At 35.1% G+C, this 20,387-nt stretch overlaps 1 protein-coding gene across 1 annotated transcript in view; it reads left to right on the forward strand.

Annotated features, from left to right (window-relative positions):
• Positions 1 to 20,387, forward strand: part of LOC134235485 (uncharacterized) — an 85,396-nt gene that overhangs the window by 31,284 nt on the left and 33,725 nt on the right. Inside the window, 12 exon segments of the mRNA XM_062717615.1 lie at positions 4,814 to 4,980; positions 5,352 to 5,565; positions 7,357 to 7,491; positions 8,128 to 9,104; positions 9,586 to 9,708; positions 10,137 to 10,280; positions 10,461 to 10,549; positions 12,937 to 13,039; positions 13,321 to 13,474; positions 13,811 to 13,996; positions 16,017 to 16,152; positions 16,497 to 16,697. Coding sequence (XP_062573599.1) covers positions 4,814 to 4,980; positions 5,352 to 5,565; positions 7,357 to 7,491; positions 8,128 to 9,104; positions 9,586 to 9,708; positions 10,137 to 10,280; positions 10,461 to 10,549; positions 12,937 to 13,039; positions 13,321 to 13,474; positions 13,811 to 13,996; positions 16,017 to 16,152; positions 16,497 to 16,697 — 2,629 coding nt within the window.

Genomic DNA, 20,387 nt, shown 5'->3' on the forward strand with positions numbered 1-20,387 from the left:
CTGGTCAATACAGGAAGTTTACATGTTGTTTTTCATCTGATAAAAAAATTCAGCTCCAGTCCCGTATCAAAATGCCCGAATCGGAAGGGAAGATTCCGGGATTATTTTTCGTCAGCCATGATTTGACGTGAACCAAAGTGTAATACTGTTATGACACCTGCAATTAAACTTAAATTTTTTCCTTGCCGGTATATTGCTGTTTTCCTGATCTATGATGATAATTTAATGTATTTACCAAGTTTCATAAAAATCCGCCCCAAGATAGGAAAATTATGGGCAAAACTCGGTGACAGGGGGCTTCGCGATGAACACGGATTTCTAAAAATATGGCAAAAGTTGAACTGAATATAATGATCTTGCGCGTTAAACTTGTGCGGTTTTTTCGTTTTGATTTTTCAATGGATGCGTACTGATTCACATGAGGATGAAAAATTGTTCAAAATAAGTTTGCTTTTTATAACAGGGCGAAAGAAATAATTTTTGGCATAAGGTTGGGGGGTGGGGTTAAAAAGGGCATTGAAAAAATAAATATAATTGAAATATTAAGGTGTTTTCTGCTTTATTACGATTGATTTGCCTCAATAATTATTTTTTTCGACCGGATTTCTTTATCTGTTACCAATGTGTTCCAAATAAACCGATGTTTACACATATTCAGAATTTTTATTTTGCTCTGAGTGGGGTCTAAATTTTTTAAATTTATAGATTTTAAAATTATTTATGAGTAAATTATGTTAACGAGTGTGATGGCAAAGTATTTTTCAATCTGTCCTCTAAATTTCATGCATTTCTCTCAACCTGATACATCCAAATCAGGCCGTGGTGTGGCCAACATAATTTATTTTAGAGGAAATCTGGACTGATTTTCTATGCTCCGTTAAACATGAACGAACAGCAATGACGGCCGAAAAATGCCATTATTTCTCATTTTCCGTCTAAACTCACAAAATAAAACCTTAATTCTTAGACTACAATATTTCTAAGTACAAAATTCGGTTTTACTGCAGATGATTTGACGTGAACCAAAGTGTAATACTGTTATGACACCTGCAATTAAACTTAAATTTTTTCCTTGCCGGTATATTGCTGTTTTCCTGATCTATGATGATAATTTAATGTATTTACCAAGTTTCATAAAAATCCGCCCCAAGATAGGAAAATTACGGGCAAAACTCGGTGACGGGGGGCTTCGCGATGAACACGGATTTCTAAAAATATGGCAAAAGTTGAACTGTATATAATGATCTTGCGCGTTAAACTTGTGCGGTTTTTTCGTTTTGATTTTTCAATGGATGCGTACTGATTCACATGAGGATGAAAAATTGTTCAAAATAAGTTTGCTTTTTATAACAGGGCGAAAGAAATAATTTTTGGCATAAGGTTGGGGGGTGGGGTTAAAAAGGGCATTGAAAAAATAAATATAATTGAAATATTAAGGTGTTTTCTGCTTTATTACGATTGATTTGCCTCAATAATTATTTTTTTCGACCGGATTTCTTTATCTGTTACCAATGTGTTCCAAATAAACCGATGTTTACACATATTCAGAATTTTTATTTTGCTCCGAGTGGGGTCTAAATTTTTTAAATTTATAGATTTTAAAATTAACGAGTGTGATGGCAAGGTATTTTTCAATCTGTCCTCTAAATTTCATACATTTCTCTCAACCTGATACATCCAAATCAGGCCGTGGTGTGGCCAACATAATTTATTTTAGAGGAAATCTGGACTGATTTTCTATGCTCCGTTAAACATGAACGAACAGCAATGACGGCCGAAAAATGCCATTATTTCTCATTTTCCGTCTAAACTCACAAAATAAAACCTTAATTCTTAGACTACAATATTTCTAAGTACAAAATTCGGTTTTACTGCAGGTGTCACAACAGTATTAATTTCTGCTATATATTCTTACCAAAAATGCGCAAGTTTGAGTAGATGTAACTAAGTCGAGCAGGTGCTTGAAAATCTAGTCCAGGGCCTAATCACTCCCCACTCTTGACAGAATATAGAAAAATCAGCACGCCCTAAATTTTAATAAATCTGGTCAATACAGGAAGTTTACATGTTGTTTTTCATCTGATAAAAAAATTCAGCTCCAGTCTCGTATCAAAATGCCCGAATCGGAAGGGAAGATTCCGGGATTATTTTGCGTCAGCCACAATTTGACGTGAACCAAAGTGTAATATTTGTTATGACACCTAATTCATGGTATGGATGCAATTAGTGAATATCGATCCCGATCAAGTGTAAACTTCAACTTACATAGCGATTGATATCGGGATCGAAATTCGGGTTTATGTACTGCTTACGTTTGTATTCAATAAACTTATCAATTAAATCAATAGTTGTTTTTTTATTATTATTATTCAAAGACTTCTTTACATGAAAAATCACTTGTCCAATCGGACAAGTGCCCAGCAATATTCACTTGTCCGTAATTGTTTTGCATTGGTACCAGACAAGCGGACAAGCGTTAATGTCGAGCCCTGTTACTGCACATCTACCTCACACCACCAACCATCTCCCAAAAGATGATTAGGCTACTGTGTAAAATGTAGAAGGAGATCAGGGAAGACGGGGCTTTTTGCATAAAAAAAGTCATTTTTCGACCCCCATTTGAACCCCCAGGGCAAAATCAAAATTCCGAAACCTTACTGCACATCTACATGACACCACCAACATTCTCCCAAGAAGTAGGCTGCTGGGTAAAATGTAAGAGGAGTTCAGGGAAGAAAGGGCTTTTTGCATAAAAAAAAAAGTCATTTTTCGACCCCCATTTGACCCCCCGGGGCAAAATCAAAATTCCGAAACCTTACTACACATCTACCTGACACCACCAACAATCTCCCAAAAGATGATTAGGCTACTGTGTAAAATGTAGAAGGAGATCAGGGAAGACGGGAGTTTTTGCATAAAAAACGTCATTTTTGAACCCCCAGGGCAAAATCAAAATTCCGAAACCTTACTGCACATCTACATGACACCACCAACATTCAGGGAAGACGGGGCTTTTTTTACTGCTGAGTAAAATGTAAGTGGAGTTCAGGGAAGACGGGGCTTTTTGCATAAAAAAAAGTCATTTTTCGACCCCCATTTGACCCCCCGGGGCAAAATCAAAATTCCGAAACCTTACTGCACATCTACCTGACACCACCAACAATCTCCCAAAAGATGATTAGGCTACTGTGTAAAATGTAGAAGGAGATCAGGGAAGACGGGGGTTTTTGCATAAAAAACGTCATTTTTTGACCTCCATTTGACCCCCCCGGGGCAAAATCAAAATTCCGAAACCTTACTGCACATCTACATGACACCACCAACCATCTTCCAAAAGGTGATTAGGCTGCTGAGTAAAATGTAAGAGGAGTTCAGGGAAGATAGGGCTTTTTGCATAAAAAAAAGTCATTTTTCGACCCCCATTTGACCCCCCAGGGCAAAATCAAAATTCCGAAACCTTACTGCACATCTACCTGACACCACCAACAATCTCCCAAAAGATGATTAGGCTACTGAGTAAAATGTAGAAGGAGATCAGGGAAGACGGGGGTTTTTGCATAAAAAACGTCATTTTTCGACCCCCATTTGAACCCCCAGGGCAAAATCAAAATTCCGAAACCTTACTGCACATCTACATGACACCACCAACATTCAGGGAAGACGGGGCTTTTTTTACTGCTGAGTAAAATGTAAGTGGAGTTCAGGGAAGACGGGGCTTTTTGCATAAAAAAAAGTCATTTTTCGACCCCCATTTGACCCCCCGGGGCAAAATCAAAATTCCGAAACCTTACTGCACATCTACCTGACACCACCAACAATCTCCCAAAAGATGATTAGGCTACTGTGTAAAATATAGAAGGAGATCAGGGAAGACGGGGGTTTTTGCATAAAAAACATCATTTTTCGACCCCCATTTGACCCCCCGGGGCAAAATCAAAATTCCTAAACCTTACTGCACATCTACCTGACACCACCAACCATCTCCCAAAAGATGATTAGGCTACTGTGTAAAATATAGAAGGAGTTCAGGGAAGACGGGGCTTTTTGCATAAAAAACATCATTTTTCGACCCCCATTTGAACCCCCAGGGCAAAATAGAAATTCCGAAACCTTACTGCACATCTGCATGACACCACCAACCATCTCCAAAAGAGGATTAGGCTGCTGAGTAAAATGTAGAAGGAGTTCAGGGAAGATTGGGCTTTCTGCATAAAAAATGTCATTTTTCGACCCCCATTTGAACCCCCGGGGCAAAATCAAAATTCCAAAACCTTACTGCACATCTACATGACACCACCAAACATCTCCCAAAAGATGATTAGGCTGCTGAGTAAAATATAGAAGGAGTTCGGGAAGACGGGGCTTTTTGCATAAAAAACGTCATTTTTCGACCCCCATTTGAACCCCCGGGGCAAAATCAAAATTCCGAAACCTTACTGCACATCTACATGACACCACCAACCATCTCCCAAAAGATGATTAAGCTACTGTGTAAAATGTAAGAGGAGTTCAGGGAAAAAAAGTGTGACAGACGGACGGACGGACATGAGTAACAACAATATACCCGAACTTTCTTTAGAAAGTGCGGGTATAACAATAGATGCATTGAAAGCATACTATGTAGAAGTCTATGATATATTCATTATGCTTTTGTTGTGTGATAAATATTTGCTCAAATTAAGGATGTGAACAAACTTGATAAAATTTTAGCAGAGAACAAGTACAGTTTACTGCATAAATTTTAAAAGCACTTCAGTGCTATTTCTATGCATATATTTTTTCATATTCATTATTCAACCTTTATTTTACAAAGGGCACCAAGAGACCAGACAGAGAGTTTACAAATTACATAAGTTCAAGCAGTGAATCAGCTGAGTCTGCAGATACCTCCACACCAGATAATCCCCCACCCACCCCTCCACCCCCCAGAAAAAACTCAGTGAAGAAAGAGCCAGGGCCACCCCCTAAACCAGACACTAAGTGAGTTTTAGTTTTGAAATATTAGTTTTTTGTACATTGTTTTATCAGTGAATTGATGTATCAAAGTCGCTGTTTAATTTGTGTTGCATATTTAAAACATTTTAAGATTATTCCAAACAGAACAGTAAAACTTGGTTATAATGAAGTCATTGGGACCTATGAAATTACTTCTCTATATCCTTAATTTGTTATTTCTGCATAAGGAATATTTCAAATTCACATAGCTAGAGATTCAAGATAACTTCACTATATTTGTGAATTCACAATATCTGTGTTTGTACTAAACAAGTTTTACTGTACATGTATCTGTCTGCATAATCTGAAATCTTATTTTCAAAAGACTATAAACAAGTACATTTAAATCATTTCAGATTCTGGGACATCTTCCAAGTCATTGCCCGTGAGAAGAAAGGACAAGATGTCCACACTTACATGAGTCTGAGGGTCATCAAGATCATTACCTACATCCTGTTGTTTCTTATACTACTGGCCTGTCTGGTCATTCAGAAAATCAGCCTTATGACACTTGTCTCAGAACTACGACCAAAACGGAAAGGAGATCATAATGAAAGTCAAGATGCAAAGGTAAGGTTGGCTGTTAACAGAGATGTTTAAGGTATCTTTTTAAATGCACAAATACAATTCTAGTTTCAGGTTATATATTGCTGACAAATGAAACAAAAAGTTGTCAGTGATGTATAGTATAATGATTATATTCTCTAAAGCTCGATCTGCATGAGTTAATGATACAACATTCATTCATCTTAAGTTTATAATTGCAAAATAAGGAAGTTTAAATCAAATGTTTTTAAATATTGGCCAATCAGAATATCCCAAGCAGGTCAATTAGGGGTCAAGCCAAATGGTGGGGCTAAATTGGACAGATATAGAAATTCTTATTGAAATGTACCTTTATTATACAGGTATGGATGATTTCTAAATAAGGAAGTCAAGAACGATAACCGTGAATTACTATTAATACACAGAATAAACAAGGCGCTAATCCTTCTGACCAATCAGATAACAGCATTTAGACAAACCCGTGAGAGAATAAATAAAACATGTGGTTTTTAAGTTTTTTGCTCAAAAGATTTTTTTAGAACAAACTTTTTGTAAACTTTATGTGCATTTGGGAATAATATAATATTTATGACAATTCTACCGTGAACAAACACGACTTGAAAGCTTGGAATACGTTTTAAGTGGGATAAAAAAAACTGTCTATAGGAGTTAGCAATCCCAAAAGTTTACTTATGTTAAGAAATTGATATAAATACAGTAAATTTTCAGTTTTCAGAGCCTGACATAAAAATTTTTCGAAAAGATAACAGTCTCTATTAATTTTGAGTGTTTATTACAGAATACTAGTAGTCCATGCAGTTTCTGATATGCGAGGTAAGATATTGGGATAAAACGCATTCATGTATAATTTCAGGATTCTCTTTTCTCCACGTTAAACGCCTTTCCTTATGCCCATTTAAAATCTGCATAGCTAAGTATTCGGCGCTCATGAAACCCGTGAAAATGCAAAAACTATATGTGTATATACTCCATACGATAAACACTTGTGTGAGTTGATCTATACACATGGAATTTAAGCATTATGGATGAAAATCGGACGGCTAAGCAAAATTATTTTTACCATCATAAAATATATATTAGTAAATGTTATAATTGAACTTGATAAAAAATTGCTGGTGCGATCTATACCTCTGTAAACAATTACATTCTATCGTGCATTATTTTTTTTCTTTACCGAGATAAAAATGTCAAGGTTGTTCACGGTAAATATGTGGGGAATACTTTATTCTTCAAAAGTTTTCATTTTACTTCTACAGATTTTTTGTTAAAAAAATCTTTCTGAGGAAAAAAACAAAAGCACGTGTTATCTTTTTGTTCTTTTAAAATATGTTTTGGGGTGTGTAAAAATGCTGTTGTCTGATTGGACAGAAAAATAATGACGTGTACTTGATGTACATTTATAGCAACTTTCGGTTATCATTCTTGACTTCCATATTTAGAAATCGTCCAGACCTGTTATATGTCAAGGTTACTTTCACAGGTGACACAGATATTCCTTGAAAGAAATATTGTAAACATATTTTTTTCCACGGTATCAAAATTCTGCGGAATCTCAAATTCTGTTAAATCCGCAGATAGAAAATTACAAGGATTTTTTAGACTGTCCTTGTATACCTTTCTTGTATATTAAGTACACTTGGACAAATTTTCGTTGAAAATTTGTGACTGTGATATAGCATGAAATTAATATTAATACCACACGAAAAAAAGTACTTATACATGTACAGTTATGTGTTTAGAGAAGAAATATTGACCCTGGATGGGTGATAAGAATTCAGTTCATATAATTTCCAGGATGAAGAGGCCAGTGTCCGATATTTTCTGACTCTGATTGCGATGTGTACACCTTATGCTCTCATTTTTGTCACCAGTGTGTGGAGGTCCCTGTTTGGAAATCTACCCTTTCCAGGCTTCACAAGTATTATTTTGGTATGTATATAATAATTCTAAAGCACAGCATTAGTGCACTGAAAATATTCTCAAACTCAGCTGAGGTTTTAGCTTAATTGCAGATTTCAATGTGATCATTTACACTAATACATGCAGATGGGGTGTTATGATCCAATAGCTTACATAAGTAGCTTATATGCAATTTTTGTTGTTATTGAAATAAGACAGAGATAGATTTTCTATATATACATGTATAAATATCAGAATTTATGTTTTGTATTAGACATTAGATATTAAATAAAAAAAGCTATCGGGAAATTTTCAAAGGGTACCATTTCACAGACATATAAAAGTTTTGTGTTTCATATATACCATATTTCTAGAATTTAGTAAAGATATTATATTCTATAAAAATAACATCTAAAATAAAATTATATATTTTTTGTTCTTTTGCCCCATTCAAAGAATGGAGGGCATATGCTTTGCTGCTGTCAGTTGGTCGGTCTGTCGGTCTAGCAAGTTTCTGTTCATATTCTTTGCAGTGGTTGCACGTATTGAAACAAAATTTAGTATACAAATTTTCCAAAAGAATATCTTTCTCTCAAACATCTCTTGGTTAAATTGAAATTGAAATGAGACATGCATTAATACATGACTAAAATTTTATCATTGCAGTGTGTGTTTATTGAGATCCTCCACTCCCTGGGTCTAAGTCTTCTGGTTTTCCACCTCCTCCCAGACCTTGGAGCCGTACAAGGAGTGGGCATCCTTAGCGCCACGGTCATCTTCCCCAGCATTCTAAAACCAATCTTCTCCAATGACCCAGACGACTCTGAAAAAGGGTGCAAAAGGACTGTTAGAAAGATAGTCTTTTTTGTTTTGGACTTGTTAGCATTTTTTGTCCAGTTATCCGCAATACCTGTGCTAATTATTCCCAATTTGCAGTACATACATGGAAATGAGACACACACTGTGAACACTTTGAACATTTTTAACCAAACAAGTTTTGAGCCTGGATTTGGCATGGAAAATGCTCTGGAGAAAGTTATGGGTGTTGGAGCCTTGCTCCTGTGCTCTGTTTCTTGGTGGGAGAATTTTGTAGATGATAAAGTCTGTTGGAGCGAGAAAGGTCGAATCAAGCAGGCTTTCCTCAAACTAAAATTTGACTTGCAAGAAAGCAGGGCATATATACGCATGTTTACCTCTTTTACTAAGATTGGGGTAACAGTGCTCTTTGCCTATGTTTTGATGGAAGACCCAATATCTTTTGATTTTAAAGAAAATGTGAGCAATCTGTCCTCTTTCAAAGATGCCAAGCTATACTCTGACATTGTTGCCTTGGTGGTTTCTGGTTTCCTTGGATACTATTTGGCCTACACTGTTTGCAAGCTTCAAATGCAGAAACTATCTTTTTCTATCCCATGCTTACTGTCAACCCCGATAGCCATCATTGCATTGTCCTTGGAGTGTAATGTGGAGGATGTAACATACATTTCATCTGTTTCAAGTCACAGTTTAAAAACCAGTTGTGATAAGGATATCTTGAACCTGTGGATTCATCTTCCACTTATGGCCTTGTGGTTAATTTCTTTGTACTGGGTGGGAAGACACATTTGGTTTCCAACTCAGGAAAGACTGGCCAAAGTTGAAAGGTAAAAATTTAGTTTTAATTCAGTAGAAAATTATTATACATGACCTCACTAACTTGAAAAGCAGGGGATATACAGTGATTGGAATGGCCATCCTAGTTCATAATTAACACTTGGTGTACCCATCTCTTACAGTATCTGCAACTTCTCCTATAACATCGAATTAAATTTAATGAGACCATCATAGAATCTTTTTTACATCATGCAATTTTTCACTTTCAATTTTTCATTTTATTTGAATAAATATATGTGATTTCCCTTAGAAAAAAAAATGGCTTTCCATTTTACTCAAATGGGAAAGGGGGTATCATTTTATCAGTCCTGAGTTCTTACAGTATCTTTTATAAGACAAAAACCCCAATGGATTTTTGTGTAAACTTGTGTATATTTTACACAAGTTCATAATTTTATTAAATGAATCATTATACATTAATTTATTTTTTAATAACGAGGGATTTTTTAAAAAAATATTTTGAATGAACAGGTTGTTCCTTAATCCCATGTATTGTGGCATTCTTATGGAGCAGCATTTAGTGATGAACAGGAGACGACATAACCGCCGGGTTGTTACATACAGACAGACCACCAATGGACCAATTCTCTACAAGTAAGTCTATCCCTTTAACATGTTTTAAAACTTTAGTCTGGATCTTAAGTATACTAAGTTACAATTGCTTTGAAGCAAACTTTAGTCAGAATTTTAAATTTGTTGGTTAAAATCTCATTTAAAAAATGAGATTTTTTTTTCAATATGTCAAAGCTTGTGTAAATGCTTTTGAAAAAGTAGTTGAGAAATGACATACATGTACAAATGAATTTTATTAATTCAAAAACCAACATCTCAAAAAGTTAAACCCAGTTTATGTTGAAGCGAGTTGGCAACTGAGTCTTAAGCACTTGATATTCTTTATGGTTATTTTAAATCATTAAAACTTCTCAACTTTTAAACTTGTTCCTGTTGAGTTTTCGATAAAAAAAACCCCCCAGAGTTTGCATCAAATTTAAGTTGGTTTTCGTTTTTACATTTTATTCAAGGTTAACCAAAGACGACCAGAAAATGGGAGCCAGTGAGAAGAGTAACGAGATGTCAAAGGAGATTCCTCCTATGATTTATGCCTGTGCTACCATGTGGCACGAGAACCGGGTGGAAATGGTCCAGCTCCTCAAGTCTCTGTTTAGGTAGGAAGTTTTCAAAATTTCCTTGCAGAAATTTTTTGCTTACCTAAGGCTGAAGGCTGCAGGGGAAGGAAATTTACTTTGCTATAAGGCTCAATTCATTATAAATCAAGGATGTTCATTTTTACTGTATTTTACTGTTTAATTTATTTGTTTACAATAAAATGTTAAAATTGCTTTCAGAATGGACAAAGATCAATTTTTGAGAGAAAAGGCATATGAGCTGGCAGAATATAAAAACATGCAGGAAATAGAATACTACGAGTTTGAAGGTAACATCGTAGAGACTTTAACTGCAGTATTAAATATTGTGAATGATCTGTTATGCTGCAGGTATATGATTTATATGATAAATCATTATGATAATCTTTAAAATACCAAACAATTGATTTCATCTAATTAAAATAAGATGTTCCGAATCCGCTAAAACTTCTCAAACATCTAACAACATTCGGGGTCATGTCAGAGCGACCTTACGATTACGAATAAACATAAAAATTTTGGCCAATCAGATTCAAGCTTTAGTAAGCAATTTTAAAATCAGTTCCACAGCTACGTATTCTTTATTGATACTGTGTTACATTGAATTAAAGTAACTTTGGTATAAATTTAATGTAGTCTGCCAGTCTGACATCCTTAGGTGAATAAGGCAAACTAAAAAGCACAAACCACAGGCCTTTGGATCACTTAAAAAAATTGTGTGTGTAAAAAAAATATTTTTTTAACACCTTAATTTTTTTTAAGCGATCAGAAGGCCTGTAGCACAAACTATACATTTCAAAATATCTCGCAGCTCACATTCATACATGGCACAGCTTTTGCAATTAAAGCCATTGATTTCAATAAGATTTTCAATAGAAGGAAAAATAGATGGAATAGCAGGAAACCAGTCTCGGCGAGGGGTCTGGGGGCCGCCTTAGGCCCCCAGGGGGTCCGGAGGGGGGGGGGGAGGGGGCGAAGCCCCCCCGACCTAAAACGAAAATCAGCATTTTTGACTCATTTTTCTTACCTCTCAGGCCATTAAAAAAGTAACTTTTTTCACATTCCTGTCACTATCAGTCATCAAATGTTACACCAAAAAGTCAATTAGAAAACAATTTTACCTTTTTACAGATTTGTTTGACAGATTTCTGAGACTTAGTTTTTTCTTCTGAACACTGAGTGTCTATAAAAACATAGAGACAACTTCAGTATGAAATTCTAGTACTGACAATTGTCTGTGGCACAATATTACACTTAAACTTTTACATATTTAGTCCCTTTCAAATGAATTGGTCAGGACTTATATTCAAAATTAAAAAAAAAAAATATTTATTTATAAAGATATATCTTACACGAATAAATGGGAATAAAATTTTTCATTTTCAGTTTGAGCAAATTTCATAAGAATTTCTATGTGAGCCACGATTAAAATATTGAGACTTTTATTCTTAATTATTACGTCTTAGCTTAACATTTGAGATATTCAGTTTGAGGAAATTCTGTAAGAATTATACATCTTTTCTAAATTAAGGTCTTAAAATTATATTGACCTGGATATATTGATATTTACTGTCTGTTGTTTCATCAGGGAACCCTCACTTAATATTGAGGCTGCCGCACAATAAATTTTCAATCGAAAATTATAAAACACAAACAAATCTTTTCAGAAGAGACCATTCTTTATGCCTCTTAATGCATGTGATCTATAACAATGTGTTACAGCAGCAAAACGTTTCTCTACGACTCTGACTTTGCTCAAATATTCGTTGTCCGTGACGCCATTACCTGACACTATCGATGTAATCAAACTTCCTTGAAAAAAGAGCGCACTCAACGGAAGCTACTCTAGATCATGGATTGATTGATTGTATACTGTTTAACGTCCCTCTCCAGAATTTTTCACTGATATGGAGACATCACCATTGCCGGTGAAGGGCTGCAAATTTAGGCCTATGCTCGGCACTTACGGCCTTTGAGCAGGGAGGGATCTTTATCGTGCCACACCTGCTGTGACACGGGGCCTCGGTTTATATGGTCTCATCTGAAGGACCGCCCCATTTAGTCACCATTTACGACAAGCAAGGGGGTACTGAGGACCTATTCTAACCCGGATCCCCACAGGGCTCTAGATCATGGAAAAGTTGCGATAAAATCTATGGATTTCACGTATCAGAATGGCAAAAGTCCTAATGACGGAAATTTCATAGCTGGCAAAATTTATCGCACAGGCAGTTAATTTTGCCGGTTGCCAGCTCTTTTTGAAAACACTGAAAGCATATTTTGTTTACTACAAAACTCCTTGAGTGTTTATAGGTTAGGCAGTGAAAAGAGGGAACCCATCCAAACTATATAAGCCAAGATTTTGGAGGCAACGATTTCATTGGCTAATCGAAAGGTCACTCTGACATGACCCCGAATGGGATGTCGTTAGATGTTTGAGAAGCGGTATACGCGGATGTGGAACATCTAATTTTAATTGGAATGAATTGATTTTAGATTTTTATCACTATGCTAGTAGTCTAGACCATTTCCAGATGATCTCTTTCAATTCTTTGCAGTCATACCACCCTCAAATATTTCTTTGCACATAACAATGAATTGCGTTTTCCACTGTCCATCAAAATTGAAGTTTAATTTTTGTTAATTTTACCTTTTGATTTTTCCCTTGTGTTTGTAGCCCACATTCTCTTTGATGACGCCTTTGAGCCAGATGATGATGGAGAGATGGTTCCCAATGCTTTTGTGAATTTATTTGCTTCATTAATGAATGAAGCAGCCAGGTTAATTTTAACTATTCTCATTGGACTTCCTAGATAGTCATATTAATTAAAAAAGAATTGTCTCAAGTACCATATTTTGTTAAACTTCCTCATATGGAAAAGAAAAAGAAGTCTTGTATGTGAAAAAAGAGATAATGTTCTAATAATTTATAAATTATAAAGTTCAGTGTGCATATATTTCATCTAAGATCTTGAGCTTTTGAAATTGGTTGCTTAAACCAGTAATTTATTTTATTTATAGGGGTAAATTATTTTCTTGATGTTTGAAAATTTTTTTTCAGTGCTGTACATTCTAAGGCAATAGAACTGGACCCTCCTTTTGTTATTCCCTCTAATTATGGTGGTCAGGTAATTTTCACAATGCCAGGTGGGAATTTTATTTACACTCATCTGAAAGACAAAGGAAAGATCAGGCACAGGAAAAGGTGGTCACAGGTACATTAACATTAGCACAGAATATAAAACCTCTCAAATCTACAGACTTCTTGCATGCTTATAGACGTGTAAAATGTTAGAGAATTTGAAACTTATCTTAGTATATATGGTCTGCTGAGATTTTTAGATTTCAAGTAATCTGCTGGTTAAATGGAGAGCAAGCTCAAATCCATTTTTAATCTGATTCAATAGATTATATAATCAATATGTTGGAATTTTTTTTGTGTTAACTATTAATTGACTTTTAGATTTTATTGAGGCAGAGTCAGAATTTGCTTTTTATTGGTCTTTTTGTAAAATTTTATGTCAAAGCTTATCTTCTGAACTGTTTTATAGGTGATGTACATGTACTACTTGCTGGGGTATCGAATTGTCAAGGAATGTCAAACTCTGGTGATGGATGCACTTGATAAACAGGATTTTTCAAAAATTGCATCATGGGATGACAACATAAAAACTGTGACTGGTTTGTCCGGGAAAAGTCATATCTTCCAAATGTTGGATGAGGAGGTCTTATTCAGGGTTTGTTATTTAAAAATACTTGCTGTGTAGATTTAAATCAGTATTCCTGTTGTTGACCATCATTAGCTCTACTGGTCAGAGACCAGAAGAGCTTATGCGATAGTAATGTGTCCGGTGTCCATCCGTCCGTCTGTCTGTCTGTCTTTAAACAATTTTTCAAAATGCTACTCCTCCTACAGTTTTGGTCGGATTTCAATATAACTTGGCACACAAGTAGACTACACTAAGATACATAATTCTGTGTATCGATTTTTGATTTCGATGAATAGTGTTGCAGTGGTTGCTAAAAATAAAAATTTCTGTGAAATTCTTTCAAAATGCTACTCCTCCTAAAGTTTTGGTCTGATTTCAATATAACTTGGCACACAAGTACACTAAACTAAGATACATAATTCTGTATATCGGTCATTGATTTCGATGAATGGTGTTGCCGTGGTTAATAAAAATAGAAATTTCTGTCAAATTCTTTCAAAATGCTACTCCTCCTACAGTTTTGGTCTGATTTCAGTATAACTTAGCACACAAGTAGACTACACTAAGATACATAATTCTGTGTATCAGTTTTGATTTTGATGAACGGTGTTGCTGTGGCTACTGAAAATAGAAATTTCTGTGAAATTCTTTCAAAGTGCTACTCCTCCTACAGTTTTAGTCTGATTTCAGTATCACTCGGTACACAAGTAGACTTTACTTAAGTTTATAAATCTGTGTATCTGTTTTTGATTTTGATGAACGGTGTTGCTGTGGTTACTAAAATTAGAAATTTCTGTGAAATTCTTTCAAAATGCTACTCCTCCTACAGTTTTGGTCTAATTTCATTATAACTTGGCATACAAGTAGACTACACTAAGATACATAATTCTGTGTATCGGATAATGATTTCGATGAACGATGTTGCTGTGGTTACTAAAAATAGAAATTTCTGTCAAATTCTTTCAAAATGCTATTCCTCCTACAGTTTTGGTCTGATTTCAGTAAAACTTGGCACACAAGTAGACTACACTAAGATACATAATTCTGTGTATGGGTTTTTGATTTTGATGAACGGTGTTGCTGTGGCTACTAAAAATAGAAATTTTTATGAAATTCTTTCAAATTGCTACTCCTCCTACAGTTTTAGTCTGATTTCAGTATCACTCGGTACACAAGTAGACTTTACTTAAGTTTATAAATCTGTGTATCTGTTTTTGATTTTGATGAACGGTGTTGCTGTGGTTACAAAAAATAGAAATTTCTGTGAAATTCTTTCAAAATGCTACTCCTCCTACAGTTTTGGTCTGATTTGGTACACAAGTAGACTTCACTAAGGCTCATAATTCTGTTTATTGGTTTTTTATTTTGATGAACAATGCTGCCGTGGTTACTAAAAATAGAAATAATCAAATTTCTGTGAAATTCTTTCAAAATGCTACGTCTCCTACAGTTTTGGTCTGATTTCAATATAACTTGGTACACAAGTAGACTTCACTTAAGTTCATAATTCTATATATCGGTTTTTGATTTCGATGAACGATGTTGCCGTGGTTACTTAAAATAGAAATTTCTGTGAAATTCTTTTAAAATGCTACGTCTCCTACAGTTTTGGTCTGATTTCAATATAACTTGGCACACAAGTAGACTACACTAAGATACACAATTCTGTGTATCGGTTTTTGACTGATAAACATTATTGCCTTTGTTACTAAAAATAGAAATTTCTGGTAAATACTCTCAAAATGCTACTCCAAATACACTTTTAGTCTGATTATAATATAATGTGGCATGCAAGTAGACTAAACTAAGAACCTAAAGAGACTTAATCAAGAATCTTATTCTATTTATTGCTGTTGTAAAGTTTCAATTCCCAACTGCTTAAGTACTTTTCTCTTCCTTTGTTATAAGTACAAACTAGTAGAGCTTCAGTCTCGACAGAGACTTCTGGTTTTTTTAATTGGCATAATTTTCATAATTAGCAGATTGATACTTTTGATGTGTCTTAAGGTATTAAATTGATGTAATTAAATAAATGTTTTTATTTCAGGCTGAGAATACATTCCTTTTGGCCCTGGATGGAGATGTAGATTTCACACCAGGGGCGGTCAGGTTACTACTGGATAGAATGAGGAAAAACCCAAAAGTAGGAGCATCCTGTGGCAGGATTCATCCTATTGGCAGTGGTAATTTTCAGAATATGACACAAAATAAATTCTTGATTTTTGATATTTTGTTTTCATCTTAATTTGTTCAATATTAACTCCTTTTGTTGAAGATCAGAAGGGCTCTGTAATTTAAAAGTAAATGTGATTTTCTATCCACTTCACAACAATTTTCCTAAATGCGACTTTTTGAACAGATCAAATCACAGCTATTATTGTATAATATTATAAAGATCATGATGCTGTAATTTTAGAAGCATGCTTTTACCAATTTGTAATGGCCAATCAAAGATATATCCACATGTTGATCATGAAGTAACTAAAGTCCATATATAGTTGTATCAAAACTTTATAAACTGTTCTAGGACCTATGGTTTGGTACCAGAAATTTGAGTATGCTGTTGCTCACTGGCTTCAGAAGGCTACAGAACACGTCCTGGGTTGTGTCCTCTGTTCCCCGGGGTGCTTCAGTTTGTTTCGTGGTTCTGCCCTCATGGATGACAATGTGATGAGAAAATACACCATTTTGCCAACAGAGGCATCACACCATCTGATGTATGATCAAGGTATGAACCGATGCTCAGTAAGTAGAAGTAAAAAAAAAAAAGTCAAAAATTGTGTAAAAATTTTATAAAGATTGTTGGGTGTATATGAGGAAAAATTACCCAAAAATTAAATTGAGATTAAAAGTACATTTTAAATGATAAATTTATGATACTTGTAAATATATATATATATATATATATATATATATATATATATATATATATATATATATATATATATATATATATCCAATGAAAAAAAGTCAGAAATCACAAATCTCGAAAATCATTTTTACTGTTAGCGCTTTCTGCCTAATGTGGCTCTTCAGACAGTTAAAAGTTAAATATAAAATTGCTTAGTAACGTTCATAAGCACGACGTCAATATATATATATATATATATATATATATATAATCCAAAAGTTTGATAAAAAATCCACACAAGCATTTAAATAGTAAAAAATAACAGAACGCCGATTAAAACTCTACTGGTTTCAATTGTATAATCAGGAGTTTTGACATATTGCTATAATCTATAGCAATATGTCAAAACTCCTGATGATACAATTGAAACCGGTAGAGTTTTAATCGGCGTTCTGTTATTTTTTAAAAATATATATATATATATATATATATATATATATATATATATATATATATAGCACTAAAATGATGACCAACGACACGAACAATTAAAATTGTCAAATTTTCGGGACGTCCTGTCCCTTCCTCAGGACAAAGAAAAAAGTTAAAAAGTCATAAGAACAAAGGAAAAAGAGACACAAAAACAACTAGCACTACTACTAAACACTATATATTTACAAACTTAGTTACATGTTGAATTGGAAATTTTTACGAACACTATTAAAGAAAGAAAACCGGACCGCTATGAAATATGTCCGGTCTATCGGGTATACTCGGGTGAAATGCGATTTACATAATTGAATGAATTAATTATGCTAATTGCAAAGTTTCTCCAAACAGTATATTGGTGAAACAGGAGATCTCCGCAGGAGAGTCAATAACCACCGTTCGACCATTAGGACCAAAAAACTCAATGAACCCGTTGGGGAACATTTCAACCTTGAGGGTCACAAATGGGAGGACATGACAGTAGTGGTGATTGACCATAACCCAAGATGGACAGACGCTCAGAGAAAAAGCAAAGAAAAGTTCTGGATGCACAGATTGAAGTCATTCCGCCCTAATGGTATTAACAAACTGAATGACTTCACCAGAATGAGCGTAAACTAGACCCAATTCCTGAAGATACTAAACAAGATTATTCTCTCAATTTTGTGTAAACTCTACAGTTAATTTGCATCACCAACTCTCGAACAACCAACTTAACTATGAATTGCTTACGCCTTTGTTTCCGATAATAAGTCCTAAAATATTTCAAAATTTATAAGAGATCATAATTCATATTTTAAAATATCCGTGCTATATCATTTTTCTTTGATTATTCTTTATCAAGTGTAGTTACATCATTTTGAGAGAATGAAACAATGTACGATTTACTGATTGTCGTAATTAATTAGCATAATTAATTCGTTCAATTATGTAAATCGCACTTCACCCGAGTATACCCGATAGACCGAACGTATTTCGTAGCGGTCCGGTTTTCTTTCTTTATTAGTGTTTGTAAAAATTTCCAATTCAACATGTAACTAAGTTTGTAAATATATAGTGTTTAGTAGTTTAGTAGTAGTGCTAGTTGTTTTTGTGTCTCTTTTTCCTTTGTTCTTACGACTTTTTAACTTTTTTCTTTGTCCTGAGGAAGGGACAGGGCGTCCCGAAAATTTGACAATTTTTATCGTTCGTGTCGTTGGTCATTTTTAGTGCTTTATATAAATTTCCATCCGTGACCTTATATCTACTTGGTAGATCCGACATTTAGGATATACAGTGTTGTTGGTTTTTTAGTGCTTTTTATATATATATATATATATATATATATTAGTGCATACAAGACACCAAAATGTAATAATGATGCCATGATACGTGTACTATGCAATGTTAACCTTTTTAGGTTGGCTGAGTAAACTCAGGCGACCTATTGCTATCCGTCGTGCACCTTGCGTTTCAGCTTCTTCTCTGCAACCGTTCAACCAATTTTGGCACAGAGCATCTATGGGTAAAGAGCAACAAACATTTTGAATTTCATGGTCCCTGCCCCCCTGGGGCCTGAGGGGTGGGGCCAAAACCAGTAAAATTAGTGCAATCTTTAAAAATCTTCTTCTATACTCCTGGACATCAAGCAGTCAAACTGATGGCATGATTGTAATTAGCATAGAGGCTGTTACCAAAAATGTGAAATTCATGGCCCCAGGGTCAGGGGGTATTGGCCCAAGATTTCGTATTGCGATATATTGCGATATTTTTAACTGTATTGCGATATGTATTGCAATATTTTCAATGTAATTTAAATGGCATTTTCTGACTATTTTTACTTCAGTTTACCTGTAGAATGTACATAACTATGAAAAGTAACCAACACGAAAAAAAAATCTTGTTGATTTCATTTAAGTTATGCTCTGAAATGTTCCCACAAAACAACTTCTGTCTTACTGTTAGGCTTAAAAACAAACTTTCATAAGTCCATTTTTAGCTCACCTGAGCCGAAGGCTCAAGTGAGCTTTTCTGATCACATTTTGTCCGGCGTCCGTCTGTCCAGCTGTCCGTCTGTCTGTCCGTCTGTCCATCTGTCCGTCTGTAAACTTTTCACATTTTCAGCTTCTTCTCAAGAACCACTGGGCCAATTTTGACCAAACTTGGTACAAAGCATCCTTGGGTGAAGGGGAATTTAAATTGTGAAAATGAAGGGCCAATTCCCCTAACAAGGGGAGATAATCAAGAAAAGACAAAAATAGGGTATGGTCATTAAAAAATCTTCTTCTCAAGAACCACTGGGCCAGAAAAGCTGAAACTTATGTGGAAACATCCTGGTGTAGTGTAGATTCTAAATTGTTCAAATCATGACCCCCGGGGGTTGGACATGGCCACAATGGGGAATCAAAGTTTTACATAGAAATATATAGGAAAAATCTTCTTCTCAAGAACCACTGGGCCAGAAAAGCAGAAACTTATGTGGAAGCATCCTGGAATAATGTAGATTCTAAATTGTTCTAATCATGACCCCCGGGGGTAGGACGGGGCCACAATGGGGAATCAAAGTTTTACAATGTTGAATCAAAGCATCCTATGGTAGTGTAGATTTCAAATTGTTTAAAGTATGATCAGTTGGGTAGGGCGGGGTCACAATATGTATTACAAGGGGGAAATCTGGTAAAGAACGGAATGTTCAAAGCTTCTCAGGTGAGCGATGTGGCCCATGGGCCTCTTGTTTCTCTGTTACTCTGATCTACATTTGGGTATTGAGTAACCAAAATAGGCATGCTAAGTGACTGTACAGTTATGATAAACAAGGGTGTTTCTTTCCAAAATTATGAATTTCAAGGCTTTTGGTTTAAAATAGTCGAACCAAAGTCAGTTATTGGAAAGTTGTTACAGACCCTAAACCGTGCTACTACACCACTTGAACGGTACGGTTCGGTACGCTTTGTGCACGGAATGGTACGCTTTGTGAACGGAACGGTTCGTTTTGTGAACGGTACGGTACGCTTTGTGCATGGAACGGTTTGCTTTGTGCACGGTACGGTACGCTTTGTGGACGGTACGTTTTGTTTCTTGCATGGAACGGTTCGTTTT

This window comes from Saccostrea cucullata, unplaced genomic scaffold, assembly GCF_032062105.1.
Source record: "Saccostrea cucullata isolate Sc308-1 unplaced genomic scaffold, CSIRO_AGI_Scuc_v1 ctg662, whole genome shotgun sequence".
NCBI lineage: Eukaryota > Metazoa > Mollusca > Bivalvia > Ostreida > Ostreidae > Saccostrea > Saccostrea cuccullata.